This window comes from Mastigoproctus giganteus, chromosome 6 (assembly GCF_048544385.1).
Source record: "Mastigoproctus giganteus isolate SK-2022 chromosome 6, ASM4854438v1, whole genome shotgun sequence".
NCBI classification, from domain to species: domain Eukaryota; kingdom Metazoa; phylum Arthropoda; class Arachnida; order Uropygi; family Thelyphonidae; genus Mastigoproctus; species Mastigoproctus giganteus.
In genome coordinates, this window is record NC_143580.1 from 80948897 (window position 1) to 80965851 (window position 16955).

Genomic DNA, 16955 nt, shown 5'->3' on the forward strand with positions numbered 1-16955 from the left:
AACTTGAATACTTTTTCAACAACCTTCAGTTTTTATAACATTTATCTATTTCCTGTGGTTGGAAGAAACTGAAATGTGATGGGGGTGGAGCCTAATTCGCATTTTCAACTGGATTTTTCTGAAGTTCCCATTAAGTTTTGGGATATTTCAATGCAACATCTTTGTCTATCAAATACCAATATTGGTTCTCCAACGGAGATCTGGGCTGTTTCTAGACAAAAGTAGGCATGAAAGAAATGTTATTTATGGTAATTAATCAGATCCAAAAGCAAAGAGAACTACTGACGAAAAACCATAACACAAACTATTAAACCCGATGTCACTGCTCATCATCTAGTTGCCATTCCGCACATTACGGAAATGATCCAATACTGATGGGATCAAACAACATTCATGAGAACTTCAATGCTCTCTTGCCATTCTTTCCCTCCCCCGGTCTCGAGTTGTTTAGCATTCTCTTATCTTTACACTTGAGTCCAACTCCTGCGCTTCGTTTTCCCCATTTATCTTGTTTAAAAATTGGTTAGCTGTGGAAGTAGGCAGATAAGGCAGATGTGATAATTAGAATTCTCATAGAGAGTTGACATTTTGCTGGAGCAGCTAAATCAAAATTTTACTGAGTTATGAAGCATTTGAACTAATCTTCATTCAACCGCTTCATATGAACTCACTGATTTTTTCCCCCCTCATTTTTTCTTTTTTTTTTTGGCCCATCTCCTTCATATTGTTATGCTGAGGTACAAGTTAAATTTTCACAGCACCTGCAAAGAGGGCTGCTCACACTTTGCAAGGGGGGGGGTGGACGTCTAGATGGAAATTACAGTCAATTCTTAAGCCGTCTGCAGTAACAACGGATACTGAAGTTGAAAAATTACAACTAAAAGTGGATTCCAATTATTATTGCGACACAAATAAATTCCATGTTTCTCTCTGGTTGAAGCCATAACAGTCGTAAAAACCGATAAAGCGAAAACAGAAAGAAAGAATATTTGTGGTCATGTCTAATTTATCTTTTTACCTCCACAAATTTCTGATGTTCACGAAAAATTCCCATTACTGTACCAAGGACAGAATTTATTTTCTGGCAAGATGTCTCTAGATAAATAAGAGTGATATTATATTGGAATCTATTTGTGAATGGCAACCTCCGCACTATTAGAATATCCGTTTTTGTTTTTATCTCTGTTAATTGCGTTTCCTTTGTTAGCTATGAACCTGTCTAAATGGCGCGTGCATTCACACAAAAAAGCAGATGAAAATTTTATAGAGGGACTGTTCCAAGAAACCACTTTTTTTTTTCATACCAGGTTCAAGAGAATCGCGTGTTGCTGCCAGAAGCATTGAACTGCGAAGTTTCATCAGAAAGTCCAATTTACTTCATAAACAATTCTACCGCCATTTACATAATGATTATGTAACCAATGAGGTAGTTTTCACAAAGAGTGCAACTACTCACTCTCTGTGACATATATATATCCTTTCTGGAGTTAGCGTGGGGTTAATGACCTTGGTACCGAACCTTTTTCGCCAACACCCCATTTCAGCATTGATTCACAGAAAGAGGGATGAAATGAATTGAAAGAATGATTAAGAGTAATTAGAACAAAAATTTTAAATCAAATGTGTAAATTAAATATTTCAAGTTTAAGGAAAAACTCAAATTATGAACTTTAAATTAATTTCAGTACCAGGATTTTTGATCATTTTTCGTCAGAATAAATAGACTACTTCAACTCAAACCTTGATGGGAAAACAAATTTCTTCTGTTAATTTACAATACTGAGGTAACTTGTTGCAATACCCTCGCTAAATGAGAGACCAATGCCACCGTGAAAGACCAACAGGAAAAAACCTAATAAAAGACCATAAAAAAGGCCATAAGTTTTCGAACCCGGGCCTTTTCCACGGGCATGGGGAGGATGGTGATGATACCATTGTATTACTGAACAGACTAAGCTTGATATAATACAGAAAATAGAACGGGGCATAAGTAGGAGTGTATTAATAGCAGAATATAACATTGGATCGTCAACATGTTTGTTTTTTTTATGCGCAGTTAATAAAATTCCATTCTTAATCTCCCTATTTCTTATTTAGCCTCATTATTTCTGTATTAAATATATTAAAAATTTCTAGATAACGGAAAAATCGAAATAACGGCACCTTGAATCCCCGAAGATGCCGTAGTAGTAGTGGCATGTGATGCAAGAAAGCAAGTGTATGAGCTTATGCAGCATCAGCCAAAAAAAAAAAAAAAAAAAAAATCACACCATTCCCTCCAAATGCCCGTCCAGTTCCTCCTGAAATTTATTCAACCTATCAACTTCCACAACGACGGATGGAAGTTTGTTCCAGCAATTAACCACCCGCTGGCTAAAGGCAAATTTCCGCACATCTATTCTACATCTGTCTTTTCTTAATTTGAATTTATGCCCCCTTAGGTTCGTAATCTGAACAAGTGGAAGGATCCCATCAGAATTTAGCGTGCTCAACCCATTCAAGGCCTTATACACCTCAAAACCTTATACACCGTTTCTGAACACAACTCGGAAGGAATCCACATTCTAAATTAAAAACATTTTTAATTAATTTTCAAAATTGCCGATGCATCTGTGTCACAAAACTAGAAAGCGTTACCGATTGAAGGAAAGCGCGCCGCAGTAAAGGGAACTTGCTATCAATAACGTTTCATGACACATGTCAATCAACACGTGCATATAATTAGGTGTAACTTAATCATGATTTTTTTCTAATTGTGTGATAATTAACAGACATTCTGGAATTTTCTGGTGAGTTCAAAAAGAAAAATTTTCGAGAACAGGTAGTAGGAGTATTAGCTTTATGTACGGAGGAGATAAAACACAAATTGCTGAAATATTGTCCGGATCGAATCGATCCTGCGTAACTAACACAGGGTTAAAGTTCCATCTAGAAACGAATGAACACTCCGTGAGCATCCAGACTCAACGTCGCACAGCCTGCTTTAAGAGAGTATGTGTATCGAAAAGATTGATTTGTGTACTCTATATTTGCAAAGCATCCACTGAACAATTAAAAAAAAAAAAAAAACTTATATACATTCTATTGAAGTAAAATGAAAATCCGCAGCATAATTATCTAAAAGTAAGGCAACCCGCTATTTTTCAGAAAAATCGATCTGTGTTTAGTTCTCGGATGAGTACCCGAGAACTGAATTCCCAAAGAGGTCGACGGCCAAGTACTTAAGCACACGGATTACCCTGTTATCATCCGCGTGATAATAGCAATGAATAAAACGTTCTGGATTTGGCGCCAGCCACAACGTGGCCTTGTGTTAAATTCATCTCACGTATCTGTCGCGTGGTGTTGTGCAATTTTGAAAACCGATCGGTTGGGGAGGGGAGGTAGGGGAAAACAAGAGCAGCAGAACACTGCTTTCCTGTGAGGCTTTCCTTGGTAACCTTACCTTTTCTGAGGTAAGGTTACCAAGGCGAAATGAGCCCGAGTAGCAACAAATCCAACCTTCACCGAATCATTAATCCATATGACTCAAACACATGATACAAATTATGCATGCATTTTTCCTCGCTATGAAAATAAAAAACGAAATTTATTTTAAGATCTAACACTGCTGTGATATCAGGGAAATCTAATATGAAATGGCCCGCCAATCAAGCAGGAACTAATTCACATTCTCAAATTACCATAAAACTGTTTCTTATATCTAGTGTTTCTCAAAGTTTTACCCTTTATATCTAATTGCTATTTGGATTATGTTAATTATTTGCTATTTATATTATCTTATTTTTTAATGCGTCTTTCTGATATAATTGCCTTAACTTCTTTCGAAGGAACTGAACATTCGTTCAACAATAATATTATTATTCCCTGTGAAAAAAATTGATTTGCTTTCTATCTATGTGGTACAACAAAATTAATGTCAATCTAGTCGTAAAATATACCTTGCATGATACCCACTGTCGCCTTGATTACTCTTTTAAGAATAACCTAACAGTCTAATTGCTCGCCTACTATAGCATCAAAAATAAAACTTGGCAATCTAAGCTATTCCATTACTTTGCATAATAAGATAGTACGATGCATTTAACCCTCCCACGTTATGTTAGTTTAATAAATATAATAAACCAGTCTTAAACCACTGCTATTGGAAATTACAAATTCTACATTATAACACTACATTTATTTCCGTCGATACACAATCTTTTATTGAGCCATGTTCGATCAGGTAGAGAGATAAAAAAATATATATATACAGTTCGACTGGGCGCACTCTCCTCTTGATTAATGCCTTAGATATAAATCGCTCTCTCTCTCCAGCATGCAGAGCGTTCCCCCTCCTCCTCATGAGCGATGCCATAAAAACTGCATCACCTTCCAGAGTGGAGAAAAACAACAAGACTCGAGTTATCGCTCATTTCTATCTTCTTGATTTATGTGCTCGGCATCTCACATAAATCAAGATGTTCAGGTGTGTTTTCCTTGGCCCAAATGCGACAGTTTTGTGGGTTAATAGCTCCACAGAGGAATAAAGTGTGTTGTTCCGCACGTGTGATGTCGGTGAAAATCCATGCGAGGAGACCCGGAATAAACTCGAAGAGAAAGTGTAGCATATCAATTAAAAAATGTCAGGATGTGGCTATCTACGGCAAAAGCTCTTGCAAAACGTCGAGGATGAATGCTTTGGAAGAGTATGAGATGATATTAAACATTAGCCTTATGTACCTGCATTAAACAAATAAAAGAAAGAGGAAGGTAAAGCATAAAAATACTACAGAATGTCACCTTCACAGGCAGGGTTGAGATCAGCAAATAATTCATCCTTTATATGTTATTAGTGCAAACAAGGCGATGATACCTTGTTCTTACGTAAATGTTATGCAAAAATGGAATATCCACTATTACCGCTTTTTTCGCTTTTCCGTTCACATTACGAGAGTCAGTCAAATGATAAAGGACAATTTCCTTTTACCAGGTAAGACGATATTGTCTTTTTTCTTTTTACCTGGTAGTTTATTTTTCGAAAAAATCTCCATCACAGTTTAGGCACTTATTCCATCAGGTGTTTTATGATCTGTTCATAAAAGTTATCTGCTTGCTGTTCACACAAATATTTGACGGCTTTCTCCACTCCAACGCCCCAGATAATTTTATGTCTTTCAAAATCATGAAAATCCCAGGTGACCAGTCCTATTCGTACGGATGATGCTCAATCGCATCGTGGTGCAAGTTTTAGATGATTGATGATTGTCACAATATGTCCAGTTGTGTGTAATCGCACACTGTCAAATTGACAATGTTAATCAAGAACCCAATCTCTTGTTTTTGATCACATGGCACAGTTCAACTTTTAAAATTCGTGCGTAAGTCTGTGAGTTGAGTTTAACCTCTAAACCTAAAATGGTATAGCAGACCCATGACGAATCAACTGTGATACTCCGATCTGCTCTGATGACGGTGGCGCCTCCGTAACCAGGTGAGAAGGAGCAGCAGTGCGTAGCACACGCTTCTTGATTAGACCGGGGTTCGAGCCCGTCACCACCAAATACGGAAGATGCGGAAAGGTCAGGGAATTACCACCGCATATCCCGGAGCAATATGGCCTTAATTGCTAATGCTCCTAAAAAAAAAAAAAAATAAATAACAATAATCTGATGACTGTCTGTCAAGGTAAATTTTCTTTGTAAGCCAGGCGAGGGTTATCTCCCCCGTGCTTTTCTCCCTTCATGGTAACGATTTGCCAATTCATACACTTGTGGGTGTGACATATAATTGTCGGGGTATATTATTTCCATACGCCGCTGAATTTCTGCTAGCTTTGACGCCCCTGTCATTGTAAATGCCGTATTGTCTGTGCATCGCTCCCAACCCATGCAGGGCACACAACGTGCCCTATTGTTAATTATGAACAATACAAATCACTCCGATTGTCTAAATACTTAGTATTCATACAATCAGAATCTCATTTTTACTTGACTTACCCTCGCAGTTAATGTTGTGAAAATACTTGTATTGCTGAACTTACAGAATTGAAATTCTTTCATATTATTTTGATCAGAAATACGGAGAGATTGGTATTTTTAACAATATTTGTTTCGAGGGTTCTCTCGGAATCATTTCATTGCAGAAGAACGGAAGACAGTCAACAGAAAACGGTGGATACTTGTATATTAAGTAAAAATTAAAAGCAAACTAAATCTCCATTAAGATAGTGCTGCCGCAAAAAAAAACAACTGAGCATTGTGAAATCACATCCCGTGTATTTGGATCAGGTGTGGTAAACCTGTGGCCTGCGGAGCTCTTCCAAATCGCTATTTTTGTAAAATAAAAACTTTATTCAATGATTCAAACATTTGTTTTACAAATGTTTGAATCATCGAATATGATGAAAAAATAGTGGATGGTTACAACATGTATTATTACAATTGTAATATAAATGATTAAATTAAGAATAAACTAGTTAAACATTTTCTTGGGGGGGGGGGCAAGTAACTACCCTCTCCCGGGCGGGAGAGCCTTGAAATTTCAAGAAACGCAAAGTGTAGTGGTCTGTAACCTCATGTGTTTTACGGTCGATTTTAGGTATATGAGGGGAAAACCTCACTCCACGGCTTGAGACCGACTAACTCAGCCCCGAGTGGAAGAAGGCAGGAAAACTTCATGAATACCTGCTGCTGGATTTGAACCCGTTCTTGTTCACCCTACACTCGGCGAACAAGCACGTTACAACTGTGCTACCGTGGACCGCACAAACAGCCAGGGCAAGTCAAGTTATATGCTTTATAGTTTCCCCTAATAGTGGGATTGTTATAGGTAAGCGAATCATTCATCTTGCGATGCTACAAGCAATTTAAATTTGCGAAACTCAAATACCATTAATTAAAACGTTTTAATTATTTTACTTTTAGATCATGTAATTATAAAAGTTTATAATAAATACTAAAAATGTCAAACTTCTAGAATACGTGTACGATATCGTTTGTATGATACTGTGTATATATATATATATATATATATATATATATATATATATATTTTTTTTTTTTTTTTATTATTTTTTTTTTTTTCAGTGTGTGTGCGCGCGTCACGAAAACACCGGGCTTCAATTATCGTTCAGCTGAAATATTTTCTTACATATTTTGGGGAGAAATAATAATCCTAAAACTGATTATGATAAATAATTGGGGGAGGGCGGAAACAGATTGAAAATAAAATATTATTGCTTCTCAAGCTGAAAAAAATATCATCACACCGTTTGTGGGGTAAGGGGATGTATTCCCAATATGCGCTTGTTTAAAAATCGTTAATGCGAACCATTTTCTAAAATACAAAAATATTTCCGTTGTTACTTCCCTTTTCGGGGTGGTATTCGTAGTGGCAAATGATGCAGGGAAGCAGGCTTACACTCATGAGCCAAAATATTATGACTACCTGCTTAAAAGTATTAGGCCACCTTTCCCCGTGATAACGTGTGCACTCAGCGTGGCATGACTCCACGAGAACGCAGGGGGTGTTCTCAGCTATCCTGGAACAGCTGGATAGAAGGACGTCCCGGAGCAAGGCACTGTTGAATGCTGCATCCCGCAAATATTGGATGGGGTTAATGTTAGGGAAAATTGGCGGTCAAGCGAGGAAATTTTTAATCTCTTTTATTCCACATAACTGGTAATGGCAGTAAAATATAGTATTATAACATTTTAGTATTTTTGTTTAATAATTTTTTTAAATAAAATCAAAAAATTCTACTAATTTTAGCGAATATGTATTTCTTTCCAGTTTAACAGATAACCCTTATCTGCATATAGCCCATTAAATCGAGGTTTTACTATATTATTTTTTTCATGGGATGAGGGGTTAGTCCTGTTACGGCTCTTTTTTATATACTCTATATTCCGGAACGGAATTTTTAAATCATAAAATCTTAATGAACTTTCCACTGCTGAGTGCATCGATGTTTAAAAAATATGTTCGCGCAGTACAAAGTATGAATCTATATTTTAAACTTACAAAAATAGTGTGTTGCTTGTGTGCAAAGATTCAAAGGGAAATAACTTTAAAGGTAACAAGCATTTGTGGCTGAAGGTGATGTCAACTGCAGGCGAAGTTCATGGCGAAGTGTATTACAATATGATATTAAACAATTTGCCCATGGAAAAGCCTCGTAAAAAAAAAAAAAAAACGGGCGTAATCATATCTAATCTTTCTACACTTGTTCCACATACGCGAATGTGTGCCGATTTGTGTGTGTCACTAATGCCATGGACACACTTTAAACGTTGCTCTGACCTCATCCCATTTAGCTCAGTTGACACGCTGAATGGGGAGCAGTGGAAACAAGAACGAGAGTACCCACTTTCGCTATCCCCCGACCGGGAGGGGGAAATGTGGAAACTGGGGAAGAGGAGTTGCGTTTCCCTATGTTGTTTCCATTTTTGGGGAGGGGTGAGTAAATGGATGAAACCATTCCAACATGGTGATACAAGGCTTCAGCATCACATGCATGTTAACATTATCTTCTCCTACTCCGATGTGGCCCTTCGTTTCTATTTTTATAATACAAAACCTATAAAAAGCAGCGATCGAAACCATCGGTTAAAAATCTTTATTTTTCCGTTAATCCCCTTTCCTCGCGAACATGAGCTCGTCACGCCAGTCGCTACTGACCTACTTTCCTGCGAGACGTCTTCACAATCTCCCGCCGCCTATCCATTCGTTCCCATTACGGCGTTGTTCCCGAGATAGGATATTGACCGGGCGTCTTGCACTTGCCTGACATTTCTGCTGCCTTCCTAAGAGACTCCTGCACGTGATGCGTTTGTGCAGCTACAGCTTGCCACCGCCGCCACTACTGCTGCTGTTTGGTGTTGTTACTTTTCATGTTGCAGCAATTTCCGCCTCCCGAACGTCGACTGCTGCCCGTAAGGAAAGATAAGATGCATTTACTTTATTATTACTATTAATACTATTATTGTTACTGTATTACTATTACGTTGGCCTTCCTGAAGCAGATAATGCGATTACAGAGTGCAAGTCTATTTGTTTGCTTCTGGAACTAAAAGATATCGATCACTGCTAAAGATAGCCAGGGACGGGGAGGGGGAAAGGATGAGGAAAATGATAGGGAAGGACTCAAAAAAACAACCTGTTCCTGGAAAATAATGGCGGAAGTGATGTTGTAATTGATTACTGCTCTGTTGGAGCTGGAGTTGTGCGAAATTAGCAAAAGCAGAAAGTAATTAAATAATGCAAATGATTCGTGTTGCAAAGCGAAATTCGCGTTAGATCATAGGAACTGCAACCATTCTTCATTTTATAAGGCTTTCTTTAAGATTTAATCATACTTCATGCATTCAGAGAGATCAATAGCGCTTCACTAATGTGACATGCAACCGTAGTGGGTTTTTTTTTTTACGTATATTGCATGGAATATCCGGGGTGCCTTAAGCCGTATAACAAAAAAGGAATCTATTACAGATGGTTTGTTTACATTTCTGTACACTAGACCGGAATTTCTCAGAAACCTTATCTCCATTTCTGTTTCTACCTATTGGCTTGCCCTAGTCATATTCCAGTTAATCCTTCAGTTTTTTTATTACTGTATTATTAATTGTTCCACTACACAGGACAAAAGCAACGCTCTCTGAGAAAATATTGAAATTTACATAGATTTAAATTCTCATAAAGACAACCCCCAAGATAATAAAAATTTCACTGTTTTCCTTTCTCAAAAAATATGTACGCATTAAATTTTATTTTGAATCTTTTCACACTGTAATATATTTTTATAAATATGAATGCAGTATTTACATAAATAAAATTGTGTTTTTGTCAGATTTATTAGTGTTTCTTTTAATTTGCGAATTATACGGGAAAATTTATTTCTCAACTACATTTAGGAAACTCCATTATCACCATTTGACAATTATTACGTTAATTGTAAAAATCTCGAAATAACATTCTAAAGGTCAATTTTTGGACTGCGTTACAATTACGTCTGATTTCTGATGCTTCATTCTTTTTTCATATCTGATTGAAAACCTCTATAAGTTTTAAAATTACTACTAGATCATATGCCAACAAAAATCGCTGGTATATGAAGGTTCATTGTTGAAAACATCGAAATAATTATACTGTTTCTGATAATCGAAAACTGCCCTAATTGGAGAGGCAAGATTACTCCGTTTTCATACAATTCGTTGAAACAATTCAGCAAAACATTATGTAGATTCAGTACAGGATTACGGCGGGTTTCATCAAGACAGTATTAACCGGAACAAATTAGATACAATAAAACTACACCAAATGCTGCAGTTATTGACGTCTAGTGTCCGTGATTTATTCTTGATGGGGCTGCCCAACGATATAATGGTTCTCTGATCATGCTTTTGCATAGTTTTTGCTGTTCTGAGTTGTACAAATCCCAAAATAATTTCCTTCGTAATTAAGCTCCATTTGATCCCTCCACTGGAGTACTTCAGGCAATTCTGTTTGTCATGACTTCAAAGGTCTCGGAATTGCTCGAATCATTCCACCGTGAAGCCACTTCGTAGCGCTATTGTGGGATTTCGTATTGCAGTTGGCTTCAATTATTGCCACTAATGTCATTCAAGGATCGACGGAAGATGCTGGGTTACTTTATAAACTACTTCATGGTATTTCATCCTAAGCTATCCGCGCTTAATAATCCTTTAATTAGAGGGATGTTTGTAGAGTTTGGTTCTTTTCAGATTCAGAATAAATTTAGATAATCTTTCTATTGCTTTAGGACGATCAACATTCGGAATTGTTATCGAGATATTGTAGTTATAGCTTTCCTTAAATCGAAGAATCGTTCTTCAATTCACAGAAAACTAAATCAAATTGTTTTACGGTACTAAGAAGTTTCAGAAAAAGTAAGTTTTTAATATCGGTTATGGCTCCTATGAAGTTTAACCTAATCGATAACTCTAGGGAACATTTTCAAAGAAATACCCGATTGTCGAAATATATAGCTGCATTCTAATTTCATCGATTTTGATTAGTGAAACAAGTTCAAACCACGTATATTATTGATTCAGTACAACTTGTTATAACCATTCTTTGGACATACACCACATTCCTTCCCTAGACCAGGATAAGTGGTCTGATGGATGAGAACTTCGGTTTACGAACAACTGGGCGATCATAGTAACCCATTCTATAAAGCGTTTATCTGATGGTTGTTAATCCTTCATTTATCCATATTCAGTCAGCTCATTAGGGGTAACTTTGCGATTTCCTCTAAATATCCGTTTCAACTGTCAAAGTGTTCTTGTATAATTAACAGCGGATTACCTGGCTTAGGATAAATAGTCACGATTTTTCCAACAGTTGATTTCGAGTGTCTCACTCTTCCTACTATATGATGAATAGGATATGCTTACGATGAGAACTCGTATAGGATCTAGAACCTCTTCATCTTCCACATTACTTCCCAGTGCGTATATTAGAGGATCGTGCATTTATAATTTTACTCTTAATAATATTATTGTATTATAATGAAATACTATACGAATTAAGGATATTGTTCTTTCTTGAGGCAACTAAGAACAATCTGTTCTTTCTTGAGGGGCTATCGCTTTTACAGCCGTTTACAAATTCCTATTGTCACCGACGCGGAAAATAATAATTTAGTCAAGCAGAATCGAACACGACTTTTCCAAAGGCAGCAATGTAGCCATATCATAAGAAATTATGATGTATTATTCACAAACCTGTTGATGAAGTACATTCGTTTTATTATTATTTATGGTGGTGAGACCATTATTTAAACTGCTTTAGTCTCATTTTCGGTGAAAGAATCGAGTTTGTTCTGTCGTGTTCTTGTTTACTGTTTGTCACAATAAGTTATTGCAGCATAATTAGCCCGAAGAAACTCTCCGTCAGCCTCCATCGATTGCTATCTGTGGAAATACGGAGGTTTATTATCTACAGAATGGGAAACTCATATGCAGCAGCATCAGATATGATTTCCCACCGTGTGTTGTGTACTGTGCAGCTGCCACTGAGCTTCCGTTTTCGAAGCTCGTGAAAGAGAAGAGAGCGTGAAGAATTCTTTTGCTGTATGTTCGTGTGTGCGAACTTACTTCGGGTATCCACCGTTCTCTGACCTCGGTGCTATTTCCGAAAGTAGGAAGTATGCAGTGCGCGTGCTTGTGGGTAATGCACGTTGATCAATAACGACCGCCGGGGTATGTGACAAGGGAAGACAGGAAAGATTACATGAGTTAGCGAAGGAAGTGAGGAATATTTGTGCTGTAACTGAGGCACCGCAGTAGAATGATATTTACGAACTGGCGATGGATTGCGCTGGTAAATACGGCACAGTTCAACTTTCCTTTGCACGCAGTCTGAATGTTTGATCTTTCGATAATGTTCAATTGCACTACCTCTGAAAAGCCTTATACGCTACTACAATCTGAAGGAAATGTCATTAATTATCATAATAATCTGTACTAATATTCAGTAAGATAAACCTAAAAATACGAAACCTCAGACACTTTCCGAAATGCAAAGAATATAAAGCTTGGAAACACCATCTAAGAAACTTAGGATATCCTCCAGATGGGGAAGGTATAATGACTGCTAATGGACACAGGTTTCCTTACCCCCACCACTAAAAAAAAAAAAACACTTTCAGAATTTTTCTTAGCGTGGTCTGTGCTTGTTAACAGGAGAGATTTTCTACAGGGATGGGATACACTTAAATAGAAAGGGTGCAAGAATATTTGCTGATGCTATCGAGGCAGTGTTAGGTGGGTCGGAAAACTGCTAGCTTGTGGGGATTCACATACTAATGGCTAACAGTAGCCGCAGGCCGATGTTAAAGTGATTCTTGCACGCTTCTATTGGAATGAGCAGCAGCCTGGAAAGCAAGATGCTGGGGATTTCCAGGACTGCTGGGAAGTTATCATGGAACAAGTAAATACATGGGCTGTGCTAGGATAACTAAGAGTAAGAATAGGTGCATGTATACCAATGCTAGGAGTACAGCTAATAAATTTGATGAATTTCAGGTGAAGGCGGATATTGTTGGGATATCAGAGACGTGGTGTCACACAGATATAAGTAATGCAGAACTGGAATTTGGGGAGTACAATGTGTACAGAAAAGACAGAGGGGTCATGCTGTTAGTTAAGAAACACAAAATCTAAGGAAGTGCATCCAGCTGACATGGGTGGACCCTACAATGTTGAGTCAGTTTGGTGTGACATAAGAACTGGGAAAGCAAAATTTAGAGTAGGAGTGTGTTATAGGCCTAATGACTCTGATGAGTATAATAAAAAAACTGTACAGGGAAATAGTGGGCCAGTAAATCAGAGAGTCTTATGATGCGGGATTTTAATTTCCCAGATATTGACTGGAATTTGTGGGTTGGTCACTCACACACTAGCAAGGCTTTTGTGGATTTATTGGATGATTGTTTTCTACAGCAGTATGCTAGAGGGAGTAATACTCTTGATCTGATTATCAGCAGTGATTCTTCATGCATTAAGAATCTGCAGATAAAGGAACCACTAAGTGGCAGTGACTAAAGTGGGCTGATATGATATTTACTTAAAGATGTAACTACCATTAGAGTTATGGGAAGGGTTTTTTGTTTTCGTAAAGGTGACTGCAGTGGTCTCAGACAGTTTTTAAATTCTCTACAATGGGATCAACTGATGATGTTACCAACAGCAAATTCTAAATGGGAAGCATTCAAGGAAGTGATCTTAGAAGCTACTAGGCTTTTTATCCCAACTAAGACATACTGTTCAAGGTGTAACCCTAAATAGCTGGCAGATGAATTAATGAGACTCGTGGCAGAGACGAAAAATGTATGGGATGCATATATATTATTAGGTGACACAGAAAAATGCAATAGATATAAGCTAGTCTGTAATCAAGTCACAAAGGAGGTTAGGCAAGCGAAGGCAGATTATCAGAAATCTTTGGCAAAGAATGCAAAGAAAAACAGCAAAGACTTCTTTATTTTGTAAACTCTAGAAGAAAAGGGATGAACCTGTTGAAGTAGCTGACAAATCGAATGAGTATTTTGCTTCTATATTCACGCATGAGGAAGCCTATAGGGAAGTGGAGGTCAGAAGCTCATCAAACTCTAGCAGGGACCTAAATAATTTTGTAATAACTGAGATCAAAGTGGAGGAGAAATTGTTGAAATTGAACGTAAAAAAAGCACCTGGGGTAGACGGGATCTATCCAGTTTTATTAAAAAAGGCAACAAAGGAAGTAAGCAAACACTTAAACTATAATTATGAAAGCTTCCTTGGACAGAGGTGAAGTCCCCATGGACTGGAGAAGTGGAAATGTGTACAAAATTCACAAAGTGGGATTAAAGAGTGACACAAGTAATTACAGACCTGTTAGTTTAACTTCTGTTCCAGGGAAAAAAATAATAAAGTCACTGCTTAAAGAAGCACTGCAGGATCATCTAGACAAGACTACATTTATAGTTCAGACACAGCATGGATTTGTTAAGGGGTAGTCTTTCTGACAAATTCGATTAGTTACTGTAATATAGTCACAAAGAAACTGAATGCAAAAATTAATTTTGATATCATATACTTGGATTCTAGGAAAGCTTTCGATACTGTTGTACATGAAAGACTACTGTATAAATTGCAGCAGTATGGCATTAAGGGTAAGTTGCTGCAATGGATAAAAGCATGATTGAGTGAGAGAAGACAGTGGTAATCAGTGGACACTGCTCTTCGTGGACTAATGTTATTAGTGGAATCCCCCAGGGTTCGATGTTGAGCCCAGCGTTGTTTTCTGTATCTATCAATGATATTGATCAAGGTATATCAGGGTTAATGTCTAAGTTTGCAGACGATATGAAGGTTGGCAGTGTTAGTAATGATAGCATACTACTACAACAGGATCTAGAAAAGTTGAGAAGATTGGCTGAGAGGTGGCAACTGAACTTTAACATTGACAAATGTAAAGTACTGCAAATGGGTAGCAGTAACACTAGGGTACCGTTCCCACTGTGTGATACTACACTCAGGACAGTAGAGAATGAAAAGGACCTGGAGATAATTGTGCAGTCAGATAAGTTTTTTGAGCAATGCAGGTGTCTTGTCAATGATATACAGAAATTTTTCTAGCAGAGATAAGGTGGTGATTGTCCCCTTTGTATAAGGCAATGGTTAGGTCACACCTTGAGTACTGCATACAGGTCTGGAGGCCTCATTTTAGGAAGGATGTAGAACTGCTGGAAAGAGTACAGATAATGGCAACGAGATTGATGAGTGGAACAAAGGGTTGCTCTTAACAATAAAGACTTAAGTTCTGCAAATTACAGCGTCTGGAGAATAGGCACCTCCGAGGTGATATGAATGAGGTGTATAAGGCGCTGAATGGTTTGAGCAAGCTCAATACTTATGGAATTCTTCTTCTTGCTCTGATTACTCACCTGAGGGGAATAAACTGAAATTGAGGGAAGTCAATTGTAGAATAGATGTTCGGAAATTTGCCTTTCGCCAGCAAGTGGTTGATAGTCAGAACAAACGTCTATCTGTCGTAGTGGAGGTCGAAAACTTAAATAAGTTCAAGGCAGAACTGGACAAGCATTTGGAGTAAATGGATGGGTGAAATGGGAATTTTTTTTTTTTGGCTGATGCTATATGAGCTTGCCTTCTTGCATCATATGCCTCTACTAAAGCTAATTCCAATGTTCACGCGCTTTCAATCAGAGCTGTTTTTCCGCATGGGCCTATCCAGCCAATGCTCTGGGTCTCCTAAGTAATTCACAGTTAAGCGGGCTAGCTAGTCAAGCGATCACTTGAAGGGTAGGTGGTTTGAGGGGCCACTCAGCTGGAAAATATGCATTTCATTTTAATGATTTTCAGAAATCATAATGAGAATTTGTTTAAAAAAAATACCTTTCCGGACCCCTTTGTCTTTCTCTCCCCTAAATCCGGTGCGCTTATGCATGCAATTATTCAAACCTTTTACATACATTTTTAATGTCTGTTGTTGTTATTATTGTTAGAATTAATGTTAATGCATAAACGTTAATATAGTAAAGAGCTCCTTACAAATATTAATTGCAAAAAAGGGGGAGGAGGCGTCCGATGAGATAAAGACATACTCAACTTTCAATAAGCAATTTTTACTTCTAAAATTGTTTCGCCTTGAAAACAAAATAAATACAAATATGCTAAATAACCTAATTACAAAGGTGCCGTAATAAAAATGCACAGCAAATTATGTTATTTCTGACAGTGGTTTTTTTTTTTTTTTTTTAATAAAAAAATTCGTCTGCCTTAATGCATAAGCAAGCTTTACTGTAGAACAGATTTTGCTATGAAGACTATATTCCTATATAAGACTGATCTTTGGCAAAAACTGCGGTGAATTACAGTAACGATTGCGTCCATTAACTTAAAATTAAGAAAGGAAAGTTACGTTTCATTTATGTTAATCAAATGTAATTTGATTAGCATAAACTTAAACAGAAAACAAAATTTCTGTTTAAGTTTATGAAAGCTATTATTTACCCAGTATTAGTCCAAAATACTGCTATGACTTCAACCCAATTTACTTCGAAGCGCTGATTGAGAAACTGCTAGACGACTGTCAGAAATATTAATTACGGATACTTTCAGTGGAAGATCGCTAGAAACATTTTCTTCTTGTGCCCTAACAGTATCTTTTTAAAGAATGGAAATCATTTAGGAAAATAAAAAAACAGTTTTGAAAGAATTTTTTCCCTAGGAACACTACACAGTATGTAGTGTTATCGCCTCGCAAACAACAAAGTTAATAAACATGGTTACTGATATTCGCAGAGCGCGCTACTTCAATGCCTTACAGATCCATTTTCTGGCAACATCTACAGTGTGCTATTATTGCTGTATGTACTGTTCTTAAAAGCTCAAGTGTCAGCGTGCGAAGTCATTCAGAGTTCCGTAAATCGAGTATTTAAATCTACA

The 16955-nt window shown here is 37.3% G+C and overlaps 1 protein-coding gene across 3 annotated transcripts in view; it reads left to right on the plus strand.

Annotated features, from left to right (window-relative positions):
* Positions 1-16955, plus strand: part of LOC150084435 (dual specificity tyrosine-phosphorylation-regulated kinase 4-like) — a 268389-nt gene that overhangs the window by 16523 nt on the left and 234911 nt on the right. The window contains exon 1 of one of the 3 annotated variants that reach the window (XM_090375224.1): positions 8792-8915. The exons of the other annotated variants lie outside the window; for them this stretch is intronic. Coding sequence (XP_090231350.1) covers positions 8874-8915 — 42 coding nt within the window. The 5' untranslated portion in view covers positions 8792-8873. Of the gene's footprint in view, positions 1-8791; positions 8916-16955 lie in introns of those variants that run through there. 3 annotated transcript variants of the gene reach the window in all.